General features: G+C 45.4%; 1 protein-coding gene across 1 annotated transcript; it reads left to right on the forward strand.

Moving 5' to 3' along the window:
* Positions 1-1406: 1406 nt before the first annotated feature.
* On the forward strand, positions 1407-8674 carry ky (kyphoscoliosis peptidase). Its single transcript, XM_080479305.1, has 7 exons — positions 1407-1477; positions 2390-2982; positions 3858-3972; positions 4083-4200; positions 5597-5788; positions 5974-6164; positions 6972-8674. Exons 2-7 carry the CDS (start codon positions 2410-2412, stop codon positions 8297-8299), a joined length of 2517 nt encoding a protein of 838 aa, XP_080335431.1. The 5' UTR covers positions 1407-1477; positions 2390-2409; the 3' UTR covers positions 8300-8674.
* The last annotated feature ends 6769 nt before the right edge of the window (positions 8675-15443 follow it).

Here is a 15443-nt window from a genome sequence, read left to right on the forward strand (position 1 = left end):
AATAACAATCCAACTTGGTAGTTTTATTTTGACAGTCACCGTAATAACAATCCCAACTTGGTAGTTTTATTTTGACAGTCACCGTAATAACAATCCAACTTGGTAGTTTTATTTTGACAGTCACTGTAATAACAATCCAACTTGGTAGTTTTATTTTGACAGTCACTGTAATAACAATCCAACTTGGTAGTTTTATTTTGACAGTCACTGTAATAACAATCCAACTTGGTAGTTTATTTTGACAGTCACCATAATAACAATCCAACCTGGTGGTCTGTCCACTAGAATGTCTGTGTTCTCCCGCTGTTAATGTTTAGGGCTCATTGTTCTCTGCTCTGTGTGTGTGTGTGTGTGTGTGTGTGTGTGTGTGTGTGTGTGTGTGTGTGTGTGTGTGTGTGTGTGTGTGTGTGTGTGGTTTCATTATAAAACAAACAAACAAACAGCACCAACAAGTGGCCCAACATGCTAACTACATCATTTTCAGCATTTATGCCGTTTCCATGGGAACAGACGTCATTTTCAGAATGTTTCCATGTAAATGTGAAACTTATCTGAAAGGAAAAGGTAAAAACAATGCGGTGACTTGAAATGATTAAACGGGTCCTGATTCTGAACAAAATGTCCCTTTAATAAAGAAGAAACCAACCTTACTAGAACCATGTCCAGCTCGCTGGTGTCCTGTTGACCTGGCCTTCTCCTGCATTACTTCTCCTTCATCATATCTGTCTACTGATATTCTAGTTTATTTTGGTAATAAGTAAAAAAAATAAATAAATAAATAATGCAAAAAACAGCATATTAACTGGATGAAAATGTTCTGCAGGACTTGGATGTTGGCTATTAACAAAGTAGATAAAACTTTTAATGGAAAGTTTGATGTTTTATAAACTTCTTCCCAAAGCAGAAAAGAGAAAATGCCGATTAGCAGAAATAAAGTGTATTTATTGTCTGTGTGTGAAGGAAGCAGGGTGACCGGGTGCATCCTTGATGTTGATGAGGTTCACGCCCCCTCCTCAACACTCAGTCCTTTTCTTTGGCCGGCTTGGAGCCCAATGCAGATCCTTCCTTGCATACTCTGCACTCGGCCGCCCCCCGTCCCGCCTGACCCCTCCGACCAAACATACTCACCACACAGAAGTGCGCAAGCGCCACCCTCATGGAAACACGCCAACGTCACACACACATTCACACACTGCACACACTGATTGACACATGCAGCAACACATCTGTAAGCTGCACACACACACTGACAGATGCACACGCAGATGTCACACTCCTCTGTTGGGGCTCACTCCATTGGCTGCTCTGAGCTGCTTTGTAGTATTTTTAGGCCTGTTATTCTGGGGCCTGTCCTGCCAGGCCACCGCGACTGTATATAAGCCTCCCCCCCTACAACTGGGGACCACTGAGAACCCAGTGGAAACATCTCTGTCCGACACTCCAGCAAACATCCAGCAGGCATTTAAATCCTCTCAGGGTGAGTCCAAGCTTTGGTTCACATTTAAGGACATCAAGTACAGTCTGAACTACCTGGATAGTATTATCTGAGTAACCTTTCATAGTAAATTGATCATTTTTAGCAGTATTCTGGAAGTTTGAAGTGAGATTTGCAAAACAAATTTGATGCCTAATTTAATTTCTTTTTCAGCTCCTCTAAAACAGACATCGTGCTTTTGTTTGGTGTTTAGGTATTGGGAATGTTTTGAGTCAATGTGAACCGCCTTGGGGTCGGGTGGGAGGGGGGGGTTGTCCAATACGTTTGGGATTTTCACAATAAATGCACTCCAGGAAAGTCAAAGGGCAGCGCCCTCACTTCCGATAGGACTTGATGACCTGTTGAGGGACACTTGAGCCGAGTTAGATATTCGCCCACAAGAGGCTTCAGCCCGGCTCGCCTGGTTGACGGACAGCGGCTGTGCCAACCTGCTGCTGCTTTCAGCCAATAAGTACTTTCTCCAGAGATTAACTTGTCACCATATGTTGCTTATTTTTGAGAGGCGATGAATGCAGCCATCAATCTGCAGGTGCATGAGTGCAATCTCTGGGGTCGTATTAATACACCAAAGTCTCTGACTTTCTTTATGCTCCAAGCAGCGACAGTGACTAATGACTCCAACCTTTGCGTTCATTTACGGGTATGAATAGACATGGTAAAATGGCTAATTCGTCACTGTCTTACATAAAATCTAGGGATATAGATTAAACTTTGTGCTTCTTTCCTTCCTCGGTGGAGCACGTGTAGGAGTGCTATGGATCTTCCCTCAGAAGTCAGGTGTCTGATCTCAGGCGGAGCACCATTCTGCAGCCCTGCCTGCTCACAGGATTACGCTAAAAATACCTCAAAGAAAATGGCTGTCTTTTAAATTTCCTCTGCTTTCTCTCTGGTTAGGACGCCATGTATCCAGCATAATGTCAGCTGAAGTTGCAATCCAGAAGTTCTCTTTGCCGTTTGCCTGTGCCGCACGACTTCCTCAGCAGGATGAGGTGAAACAGAAGGGCTGCGTGCGGGTGAAGGCCCTGGAGCTCCGCCACATCCAGGAGACTCCGGCCTTAAAGCAGACCAGCACTGTGCTGGGCGCCCTTGTGAACCATGACAAACCGGGCCAGGAGAGCTCAAAGCCGGGTCCAGGCGGAGACCAGGTCCCGGTCCAGCTGCTGGTCTGTACTGAAGCCTCCCAGAAGGCTGTGCACTCCAGGAAAAACGTGTTTGAGAAACTGACGGCGGAGAGCGAGGACCAGCGCCCGGTAGCAAAGAGACAGCTGTCGTCTGAGAGCGCGGCGAGGACCATCACCGTGGTGAAGAAGAGCGCCGTGAGGAAGGAGGCAGATGAGCACAAGTCGCTTCAGCAGAAGGTTCATCCAGGACAGAGGCGCACGCCGAGTGGCAATCAGACCGGGAAGAGGAAGCGACGGAAAGACCTATTCACCAGCTCAGAGGCGTTCCACAGGGTCGACTCCTACGTGATCAGGGCTGGAGCTGAGGTGAGGACACGTCCACACCACTGGTGGCAAGTAACTAAGTATCTCTACATCATGACTGAAGTACATCTCAGGTATCTGCACAGTTTGGTTTGTTTGGTTTTTTTACTTAACTTTAGTACATTTTAACATGAATATCTGTACTTTTACCTTTAATTCTTCAAACTGAATCGATGCTTTTAACCTTTGTGAGGATGATTCAGAGATAAAGAATCAATATAAAGTACAGTGGGATTATACCAGTTTTATTAATCCATGGATTAAACAGGTCTATTCATGGTCGCATGGGATTACAATCACAATAGATATAGAATGTGCATTAAATCCCACCACCACCCATAAAAATAAAAGAAAAAATTGTCTTTACTTTTTAACTCAAGTACATTTCAAAATCTGCATTTTGTTTCTCTAGTAAAGAAGCTGAATCTGCATTTTTACTTTTCTTTTACCAAAGTTTCTTTTGACACTTCTTGATTAAAAGATGTGAGTATTTTTGCCTCCTTTACGCCACATAAAGTACCGGTGTAATACTACAAAGGAACTGCTTGTGTTTTCATTTTCTATTCTTAATTCTTCAGCTTGAGTCCAGAGCTGCTTCATCTGCCAAGGAAACCAGAATCCCCGCTTCACAGCGAGTCACTCAGTTATTTCATCCAGACTGCAGAGAGGGAATAATTACATGAACTGCTGTAAAACCACCACGAGCAGCACTCACATCTTTGAGTGTGAAGGGAACTTTGTTTGTGAAATGCGCCGTAAGACGATGGAAAGTTTGTGACGCTTCAGACAGCGAAAACATAAAGACTACAGCCCGGATGTGTTAATTACCTTGAACAGTGTCTTACCTGACAGCTCGTGTCTGTGGATGTATGTTGCAGCTGAAGGAGAAGAGAGTCTACAATGTGAAGACGATCGTTCGGAGCATCACGCAGGGAGCCAGAAACGAGCTGGAGAAGCTTCGTGCCATCTGGGTCTGGCTGTGCAACAACATCGGTGGGTCTGCCGAGCTACACAAACGGCGATGTGATCAAACTTTGTGATAGATTAGTAGGGCTGCTCGTGATTGATTGAGAGCTGGAACAGAACGAAGCTTGTCTTTGCAGAGTACGATGTAAGTGGGTACCTCGGCCGCTCGGAGAAGCTGAGCTCGTCGGAGGAGGTGATCGCGGCCGGGCGAGGCGTCTGCTGCAGCTACTCCAACCTCTGTTCAGAGATGTGCAGGTGAACACAGAACTTAAAACTGCATCTGAGGCCCGCTTTACCAGATGTTTCCAGTGACAACACATCGTTTTTGAATTTTTGTTTCACAAAAGTTTCACGTTTAAACAGCAATATTTTGAAAACGGTGTCTGTTCACACAGGAATGGAGTTAGCATGCTATAAGTTGGCACTCTGGTTTTTTTTTAATGAAACCACATGCAGAGAACAAAGTTGGATTGTTATTACAGTGACTGTCAAAATAAAACTACCAAGTTTAGTCCGGCCGTGGTGCGCAGGAGCAGGTGAACGGTAGCTTTTCCCCCCGTTTCCATGGAGACGGAGCCCAATTGTTTTCAGACAGATGAATTTTCCTTCTGTTTTCACGGAGATGGAGTCAGTGTTTTAAAATGTTCACCTCGGGAGCCATTTTCAAAGAGTTGTGTTTTCAGTGGTTCCAAGCATCGTTGTTGTGTAAACAGACACGAGAGCTTTCTGTTGTTACTTGAAGATGTTGTCATGTGAACAGGCCCACACCCACACACAGGATGAAAGTTGTCCCGGGGGCTGGGTAACAATTAACAGCGCAGTAAACTTAGTGTATGAATAAATCACATAAGCGTGACAATGTCATCATAAAAATAATGAAGCCAAAGAAGGAATACATAGATCCAAGTACGGTAGAAGAAACTTCCTCATTGCACCCTGGACATCGCACTCTGTCCACCTTCAACAGTTGTTAAGTTTTTCTAAAACTCGTTTGATATTTCCTCAGATTCCCCCCCAAACCTTCAACTGATTTGTTTTTCTCATTCATCACTTAAATGCTGACTGTGCCCTCTGTTTGGTGCATGCGGCGACCTACAGTTGCCTAATGGGGCCATTTTTGCTGGAAATTACTGTCAGCTGCCTGGAAAATAGCCTGAGAAGAGCTGAGGTTGCAGTATTCATTTAGCGCCAGTCATTGGTAATACGAAAATATCAAATGGAAATGATTCAGTGCTCGTACGGCTCACTAAATTGAGCTGAAACCAACAACCGTGAGGAAAATACTTATGTTACTGTGCTGTTATACCTCTGTGACTATTTATTGTACAGCTACAAGAATATAAAGTACAAAATGAGTCCAAATGGCAGCACATACTTCTTTAAATCCTTCATACTAATAGACAGCAGTAAACACTCCAGCTCAGGGAGAGCTCTTTATATTCCCCTTCCTCCATTACTAACTCAAAAATATGCTGTATTTTTGCAGCCTTGGTCCCTTCTGAGTTCATGGCTGCCACTTTCAGCAGAATAACGTCCACTGAAGGGGCTGAATGTAACACACACACACACACACACACACACACACGGTTTGAGGACAAGGACATAAGACAAAAGGTGATGAGTGTGTGTGTCGCCCGGCTTGTGTTTGCAGAGAGGTGGGCATCGAGTGTCAGGAGGTGCCGGGCCACAGTAAGGGCATCGGATACCGGCAGGGCCAGAGTCTGAAGAACGTGAAATCGGATCACCTGTGGAATGCCGTGCTGCTGGGGGGGCAGTGGTTCCTACTGGACTCCTGCTGGGGGGCCGGCAGAGTCGACATGGAGCACGAAACCTTCGTCAAAAGGTACAAACACCAGTTCAGACCAGTCGTCGTCCAGCTGTGACGACATTTAACAAGGAAACACAGTGAGGGACTGGATTCTTTTGGTTTGGCAGTTTGTCGCTGCTCTGGGTTTATTTGAATACTCCTTTAACCAGCAGTGAGCCGAGTCTCAGATCAGTCTGCTTTCTCCATCTGTTGCCTCCAAGGTTTGATGATTTCTACTTCCTGACGGACCCAGAGGAGTTCATCGACTCGCACTTCCCCGATGAGGAGAAATGGCAGCTCCTGGACTCACCCATCGCCCTGGAGGACTTTGAGAGGAGGGTCTTCAAGACGTCAGCGTTCTTCACCATGGGACTCCGGCTGATTCAACCGCACCACTGCCACATCCTTACAGGTTCATCTTCACTTCCTCCCACTTGTTTTAGGTGGTGTACAAACAAGGTATTAAGTGTGTTTTACAAACCTTCAGTGACCTTTACTGGATATTAGTGTGGAGTTAACGTATGAGTAACAGGAAAAACTACAACTATATATTAGTTAAACAACTTGATTTTTGGACTTATAATTCTCTCTTTTACTAAGGACATGATTCACTTATTAGGTTTATCTGAAGTTACACCAGCTAGAGTAGGAAGATGCTCTATAATCTGGATGTTACTGCTTCCTAAAAGAACCAGAGCTATGTTCTAAAGTTGATCAAAAGAAGCGCTACCAGCTGAGATAATCTACCAACAGCTTCTACGCTAACATCATCACAGGTAATGGATACATGCTAATATTAATGGTGTACACTTTCAGACACTTCTATTATTACCCTCGAAAAGAGTGGATGAGTTACTTCAGGACAAACGAGGCACTGCTAATCTTGAAAAAAGGAGTTTAGTAAAATAAAGGCCAATAAGACAACTTTGACAAGCACTGAAGCTAACTGCTGGCTCGTAAAGCAGCAGCAGCTCTACTACTGTTACTACTATCCTCGTCAGTGATAATCAGTGATAAGTATAGTTTACACAAAATAGTTGTGTTACAATTATTCACCACAGTGCAATCAAATCATTAACAATTTGATAGATGTTTGAATTTCGCCTCGCCAATTTATAACTGCTGTTTTTGTTTCCTATTTACTCAAAGAAAACGGATCTTAAATCTTAAAAAAAGCTATTCTTTCTATTCTTTCTATTCTTTCGATGTCCCAACTCAGATGATGGAGAAGCCAACGTGTCTCTTGGCTTCACCAGACCAACGACCTTCACCTACGAGATCACGCAGCACCAGGACCTTCTCCACAGAGGAGCTTCAGAGCAGAAAGAGTCCGGAAACTCTTCGTCTGGCCTTCTTACCGTCTCCCACCGCAGCATGAAGCTGCAGCTCCTCCCGCCCGCCAGTGGCACGTACGACGTCAAGGTGTTTGCCAGACCGGAAAGTGCCACCACAACACTGTTCTGGGTCTGTTCCTTCACTGTCGAGTGTCCGACTCCCAGAGCCATGGAGGAGATCCCGGAGAACCCCTTCTTGTCTTGGGGCTTGCAGCCGTTCGCAGCATCGCTGGGGATCAGCAGCAGCAGCCAGGGCAGCGAGCTGGCAGAGGTGGAAGAGGGGGCGTTTAATTTGGTGTTAAAAACCTCCAGGCCTCTGCTGGTGCTCTGTGAACTGGTCCAACCGGAGCTGGAGGCGGCTGTGGCCAAACGCTGCCTGGCTACCCAGATCCAGACGGACGCCCTGACCTGCCACGTCCTGTGCCCGCTGCGAGGCTTCTACCGACTGTCGGTGTTCGTACGGGACTACGACAAAGTAGATGCAAAGTTTCAGAACGTGGCAAACTTCCTGCTGCACTGCAAAGGGAAGGTGGTGGGTTCAGATGAGCTGTTCCCTCCAAACCTGGGCTCAGTATGCGGACCAGGGACCAGGACCTCGGAGGCGGGCTTGTCCAAATTCAGCCACACGACTGCAGTGGTGAGTACCCAGCAAGGCAAGTGTAACATCACCTTCCACAACCAGCGGGACCTGGAGCTTCACAGCGTCCTCAGCCAGGAAGACAACAAAGCAGCAGCTATTCCTCTTTCACGCCATCTGTTCTGCACGTACACTGACAGCAAGGTGACCGTGAGCGCCAGCCTACCCCACGCTGGCGTGTTCCGACTCGGCCTCTACGCGAAGATCACCCCAGGTGGAGATTTCAACCCCATGTGTGACTTTGTTCTGAGGAACAGTTGCAAGCAGCCGGGGCCTCCGTTCCCCTGTGTCTATTCTGCCTGGAGAAAAGGCTGCGTGCTCTTCGAGCCCCGCGTGGGCCTACTGGAGCCGCTCTGCTGGGTCCGCTTCAGGATGCGGGTTCCCGGGGCCCAGAGGGTCAGCGTGGTGGGGGAGACGCGAACTGATCTGAAATTGAACAAGAGTCGGGTCTGGGAGGGGGAGGTGTTCAGTGCAAACAGTCTGCAGCAGCTGAAACTGGCCGCCTCCTTCGGGGAGTCCAGTGACATGACAGTCCTCATGGCCTTTGACATCAAGCAGCAGGAGGCCAACATGTGAGATCCCCACCGCACAACCGAGATGCTAATACGGACAAATCAACCAGGGGTCGAACGGATCTGCAAACACCTCAAAACTGTGAGCCATATTCTTTCAGGTTTACCTGCATCTGTATCAAACTAAAACACAGTCAGTCAGTGACACTGTGACTGAGTGAACTTTGCAGCAATGAAGCTATAAATACAACATGTCTTGTTTGTTGGGGTTGTTTGAAAGCTATTTTTTGATCGAAGTTGCATTTGCCATGAAAAACCTTTGGAGTTTGACGACGGTGCTCAGCTGTGATATCACAGTGATTATGAGTGCTTTTGTGCATTATTACTATGTTGGTTTTAAATAATGATGATTGTCAAAGGGTGTGCAATAAAATGTACTGTGAAGACAACGTCTAAACTGGACAAGTTTTTTGTTTTCAGCTGTTGTGAATGCATGTTACTGGAGAGATGATTGGAAATATGTTATTGACATATTGATTAACTGGTAAATAGATTTCAAAGTGTTTTATAAGTATAACTTTAAATGACTGATATGTTATGGTTCAATTGTTGTAGTCTCAAGGATATTTTATACATCAGGTCAGGTACTCTTTGCTGATACTGCACCGGATCGCCTTTTGCCTCAACTCTTTATGTCATGCTTTCACCACTTTGGTCCTTCCTGGTCTGGCAGCAGATTTGATTGGACATTAAGAGACAGACGTGGTCAGGAACAATACTCAGACGAGCTATAGGGTTTAAATTGGAACCAAGTGGACCAAAGAATGATAAGAAATCAGTCCCAGTTCCAGCGGTAATCTAGTCGTCCCCAAGTGGTCTCGTGCTGGTACCACCTGCACTACGGATTATGGCAGTATCTCATCAAATCACCTGTTTTCTACTGTTTCCACTAAAGTCAATGAGTTGTCTTGACCGAGCCGAACAGATTTGAGCTTCTGCAGTTCGGCTGACTGTAAATGATGCCTACCATTTCAGTGAAGCCACACGCCAACGGACGAACCCATTTGATAATCCGACGTTACAGATTGAGTGTTGTGCAGTGAAATCATATTCCTTTACAGTAGTAGTTCAACAAGTCAAATATCCTACTAAGCAATGAGTTCCTGCCAATTGTCGGATTAGATATTTGCATCAACAACAAGCATTTTCCTGATTTATCTACAACTGTTCCCCTTTTTTTTTTTTTACTTTGTAGCACCCTGAGATTGCATGTGAAACATTTCTGACTGTCTTTTCAAGATTCTACAAAACCTCTTTCTGTGGTTTTCTTTGAAAAATTTATTTCTAATCTGGACAACCTCAGCGCTGGAAAAGCCCCTCTGTGGTCTCTTGTAGTCCTGGACCACAGGTTTGGAACCACTGGTCTCGATAACTAAACTCAGCTTGAATTAAATCAAATCAAACATGAATCAAATAATAAAAATCAACTATCAAGAACACCTAACTCCAGGTTTTAAGACGGTAAAATGTGGTCTTTTTCATAGAAGCATAACTCTCTGAACATCTATGCTGAATGACTGTGGTGTGTTGAGGTAGAATGTGTTGTAGTAGTAGTGTGTGTGTGTGTGTGTGTGTGTGTGTGTGTGTGTGTGTGTGTGTGTGTGTGTGTGTGTGTGTGTGTGTGTGTGTGTGTGTGTGTGAGAGATAAACAGGCCTCTGAGTGCATGTACTGGTTAATGACTCCTTTGCAAACCCAATAGGCAGTTAAATCCAGGGTCAAGGTTGGGGATACTGTTCTTTCCATCCCACCAAAACATAATACATATTACTTTATTAGACCTCAAGTTATAAAAGATTACGTAAACAAAATCCACCATCCAGTAGAGTAAAAGTGAAAAGTGTCACAGAGAGCTCCATTGTAGTCGTGGTCTGGGCCCACTCAGCAGGCTTTGGCAGACGCCAGTGAGAATGATGAGTGTTTACATGTGGCTGTCATAATAGCCCACAAATAGCCTCTGCGCAGAGCCGCGGTAAAAATACAACAATAGTGGGGTGGGGGAGAAAGGGCGGTTAATGTTGGAAGAGATATGGTGAGAGCGTGTTTCAAGTGTGCTAAGTGTATCTGGGCGGATAGTCTTGCCTTGAGTTGCTGGGGAGAAAGTGGCAGCAAGGTGGTGGCGGGAGAGAGGCGAGGAAACGCTGATGTCAGAGGTTAGCCATGTGGAGGACGAGATCTGCCTGGCAACAATACAGCGCCACAGACACAGACACAGACACGCTCTCTGTAGAGGCGCAGCTTCAGGAAATCGAGGGACGTGTCGGCCACATTCTCAGCTGGTGTTTGTGGAACACAAACAAGCTGGTACAGTTACACTAAAGACACAGGAACCTGGGGAAAGTGAGCAGCCTGCCTCAGTGGCAGAAGGGACAGGTTGAAAAGGCTGAATGAATCCCCGTTCATTCATCAACAGACACGTCCACAACAACCCTGAACGGCTCAACATGCTGCATCGCGACAGGTTACTGTACACACCAGTAACCGATTACTGTCAGAAGTAATCTCATAACCACCACACTTTCAATAAGCTTCTTATTTTGAATGTTTCAGAATGGTTGTTAGCTTTAGCAATAGTTAGCATTAACAATCACTATTCCACTAAACTCCTGTTTACTGGAGGAGTGCCTCATCTGACCTGGATTAAGTTAATCTGACATCAACATGAAACATTTATGACATTTATAGCCTGCATCCATGGCAGCTGTGACAAGATAACATTTATTAAAGACTATTGATGTTTATCTTGTTAAGAATGTTGGTAGTTTCTCAGCTCGTTGCTCCGTCATCGATTCTTCAATCTGCTTCATTCAAGAAGGGCTAACATCCAGATTATAGCATCTTCCTCCACTAACTGACGTAGCTTCATTTGAATTTGAGAGTGAATCAGACTCACACTACTGACAGTTCAGCTCATGTTCCAGTTACAACAATTCGTCCAAGTAACTCGTAACTACAATCGGGACAAAAATAGGCAAAACTGCTTCCAACAGAGAAACAGTTCAAACATAAACTGAAGATAGAACACAAACTTTTAAAACATTTTCCATTTTAAAGAAAGAGCACACGTGGTTAGCCATATAAATATTTAATATATTACGTAATGCAATAAATACAACAGTTAGATTAGAAAAGCTTCAGTCACAGGAGAAAAACAGAAGTTAAAGTAGTTTTGTGCAAATGCAATTGAGTTTTGCTCACTTTGTGCGAAGACCCTCAGAATGTGGAAGTCAATTTGGCACCTTTGAAGTTACCCTTTTTTTTAAATTTTTTTTTTTTATTTGCTTCTCGTCACAACAGAGAACTATCTGAAGTTATTTTTATCCTTTCGTTTGGACGGCCTGTGGATGGGAGACAAGAAATGAGCCCTTTGCTTCTTTCCACAGATCTAATTCTGCCTTCATGACATCAAACACCTGCCAACTTTAATCAACACTTTTTACAGCTTTTGGTTTCTTTTGTTCCCAGTTAGTGGCGACAGACGGATATTAGCCACAATTTCACCTCCATCCCTTCCTGTACGACGGAAATCTGATGAGGCAAATATGTAATCTCACCCTGGAGAAGCGTGAGTACACCTGAGCGAATTCTTGTGGCTGCCTGCGGGCCAAGAGCTTGTGATTCCCTTTTAACCTCGATCGGACAGAACAGCCCAAACAATTAGCATCAGCATTCCCCTGAGGCCTGAGGAATATGTGGTCGGTTGAAAATCCATTTTCCCCCCAACATGCACAAAAATACCATAAAAAAGATCCACTTTTTCAAGAAGTGCGTACATTCCATGTCCGCACTGCAGCGGAAAAACACGAAACCAATTAACACCAAACTTTGTTTTAGTCCTATAACCTCAGCTACCGACGGCTGGCCTCCACACAGAGTGAGGAGCGCTCGGCGTGCCAGAGAGCGGCGTGGCGGCACACTGAGAGGCCGGTGGGGGGCTCCTCGGGGGGTCCCATGTGCAATGAGTAGGGATCGCCCGACTTTAGTCACAAACTCAATCTTCCTTTTGGAAGAGCACTGTGCTCCGATACAAGTCTTCCTTCTCTTGGCCTCCGGGGCCGAACACAAACAGAACATCTCAGATCGACGTCTTAAATGTTGTTCGGAGATTCTTCAGAAGAAAGTTGTTTTTAACTCGTGTCACAAATCAAATCAAGTCTCCGACAGCTGAACATAACTTTGGGAATCAGAGCAGCTGCAGTTCCTCTTTTGTTCACCTGTTTGTAAGAATACCTGAATGATAGTGAGCCCGCCAGCGGCCTGCCCCCGTGTGACCCCACCCACTTGACCCTCTGGCAGGGTAAAAACACACTCCGCGGATTCCTTTCACCAACACTGTTGAAGGACAGCCCCCCCCCCCCCCCCCCCCGAGCCGAGGGGGCGGGATCGAGCTCAGCTTTAATCTCTGCTTTTCTTAGCTGCACGTAGCCAAGGCACTGCTGGATCAGAGAAACCTGATGTCTCGCAACCAATCGGATCAAGCTCGTTTTTTTTCACACTAAAAAAAACTTGCATCTGCTTTTGCTTTTTGTTTTGCAGCTTGTGCGACAGAAAACATTTTGTTTGCATGTAGAATCTTCAATTCAGTCTTATAAAAATACCATCTGCCGTTTTGAGGTAATTCAATTTCTCAGCAGAGATTTAAAATAAATTTTTGAATCTTTTCACTTTGCTGTACCAGTTTGGTGAAAGGCAACTCTGCAGCATCATGTTCACATGACATGCAGAGTAGTGTAGTAGCAGGAGTGTACAGTATATGTAGGTTATGTACGTCTTACATAAGCCTCCGCTCTTTAAGGACGCGCTGCTTTTCCAATTAGATTCTGTGTTTCTGCTGCTTGACGTGGAAGAGGTGTCGGGTTTGTGGCGTACGACAGCCTCGCATCCATTTCATTGTCAGTCAGGAAACTCTCTACAGTATTACATAACATGAGAACGCCAGCAACTGTTGCTCCAGACAGGCAGCTTAGAGAGCGCATCTCTGAAACGCTGCTCGGAGGATCCAGCTTAAACAAGAGTGATCATTTTTTTACCGGACGATTTAAGTTACATATTACCCTCTGCCATTTGTTAAAAACGACACAGTAATCCGTTTGTGTTCTGTTATATCAGTCATTTGTGAGCAGAGGTAATACTTTTCTGCGGGGCCGTTTAATTTGACCCCAGAGTCTGACTTGTTATGCAAGCTGTGATCACAGAATGCTGAGTTTAGCGTCGTCCTTAAAGAGCCATCCGAGGATATTATAAGAAGGATATATAAAAACACACACAATAAAACAATTGCACTTGGTTTATAGAGTAAGAGAGACAATGTGGAATGAGTAACGGGGAGTTAGCTCCTCTCTAATACAATTGTGTCATGTGCTATCAGATCCTACGGATGTTCGATTTGTGGAAAAGCCCAACATGGTGTGGCTTGTTTGGATCCGAGCGGGCTCCGGGGAGAGAACAGACGGGGCCAGCAGTGTTCACACTCGGGATTATTTGAATGTGCAGACCGAGAGGTCGTCCGGGGTAAAATAGCTCGCCGGCAATGTGAGCAATTTGTTTGTGTCGAGAGTGAAAGAAAAACAAAGAATAATTGATTCTCTTAGTTTTACTGGCTGCTGACAGCACTGTCAAAACCACATGTAAAACATGCCAGCACGAGCTGCTAGCCCGAAATAGACTCGGGTCATCACTGATCTAAAAATACACTGGTAGATAAGAGCCCAACATCCAGAAGAGTTTGTTTCACTGGCGAGCTCTAATTAGTTTATTAGGACCTGAATATTAGACACAGCCAAAATCTCTACGCTGGAAACTGAGTCCAGGATTTTCTGGAGCAGAATATCTCAGTAACAGAAGGTTTACGAAGCATTCAGGTTCATTCAATCAAGCACCTCTGTAGAGTCTGTGAGGTTCACTGCTAACCCCTCTTAGAACGAAAGCTAGAAGATCTCCAGACATGGACAGGGCTCCTACACCTCATCAAATCTACCCAACAATGTATTGTGGGGGTCCAACACGCTCATGAATCACCACTGATCCTCCAAACATGAGACGGCATTAATAACAGCTCAAACCCTCCAGAGAAGCTACTTTTCAAACCCAATCTGAGACGTCACAAATGGAGAACTTGTGTAGGAACCCTGACAGGAGCAAGACATGCATAGAACATTAAAGCGGCAGGGTGGTCGTACTAACTGAGCCTCACACCTCATCTGAATGGCCCCGTGTTTACACCAGATTACAACCCATCTCCCACCCAGATGCATTGACACAGCAGACTAAAAAACACGAGAATATTCCCTCAAAAGAAACAAAGTGAGCAGTCTGCAGTGACATTAACACTCCGTGGCTGTGTTGTGTCTCATCATTAGTTAGCAGCATTACAATAAACAAGATAGGGTGTTTTATCTTCCTGCTCGATGTGCTTTATGAGGCTGTTTTTGGACTGCAACACTTGGCTACAGGATCTGAAGTCAGTTTTATTGCACTTCCATTAGATTCACTTTAGGAGTCTTAAAATAAAGCATGGGGATGGCGTGTGGCCGTGTGATTAACGGTATCATTCATCAGTTGTCTGCATCCAGCAGGCTGTCCAAGGTTCTTGCTCTGCTGCAGCTTGCAGACAAGCTAACAGGTGGAGCTTGGATTGGGTGACAACAGAGGAGGAGCGATTCTCGAGAAACCCCACCAGGGAGCCCACCCGAATCACACGGCTCTCTACGCCTGCCCAGAAATAGAGGCATTAATTTGCCAACTGTGATAAACAGAAACACACACGCTGGAGAAGAGTGGGCTTGGAAATTCCCCTCAACTGTGAAGCTCTCACAGCTCGCAGGCTTAAAGATGGGAGGCACGCGCTGCATTGTTTCTCAGATTCATTTCATCTCAGGACAAAAGTGTTTTGATTTCACCGGCCACGAGTGACCGCATCGACGAGCCACTTTGATTTGATAATGATGAAACCGAACTGGTCAGAGTGTTAACGGTGTGTTTAGTGGTGTGTCGGGCAGTGAGGCAGACCGCCACAGCGACAGAAGTGGGTTTTGAGAGGTGACGACACAGTTCAAACGCTCCCCTGCACGCCGCCTTTACATGCCTGGAAATTGGAAAGCAACAGAACAAGGAGGGATGGAGCGGACCTCGAGCAGCGGCAGCAGTTTTC

The sequence above is a fragment of the Lipophrys pholis genome (genome assembly GCF_963383615.2).
Source record: "Lipophrys pholis genome assembly, chromosome: 14".
Lineage (NCBI taxonomy): Eukaryota > Metazoa > Chordata > Actinopteri > Blenniiformes > Blenniidae > Lipophrys > Lipophrys pholis.

What these genes read in the sequence shown, in the direction of transcription:
- ky (XM_080479305.1), top strand. Translation starts at nt 2,410, where the DNA reads ATGTCAGCTGAAGTTGCAATCCAGAAGTTCTCTTTGCCGTTTGCCTGT. An exon ending in CTGGCTGTGCAACAACATCG is followed by an intron (nt 3,973 to 4,082) that starts GTGGGTCTGCCG and finishes TTGTCTTTGCAG; the next exon opens with AGTACGATGTAAGTGGGTAC. An exon ending in CTCTGTTCAGAGATGTGCAG is followed by an intron (nt 4,201 to 5,596) that starts GTGAACACAGAA and finishes TTGTGTTTGCAG; the next exon opens with AGAGGTGGGCATCGAGTGTC.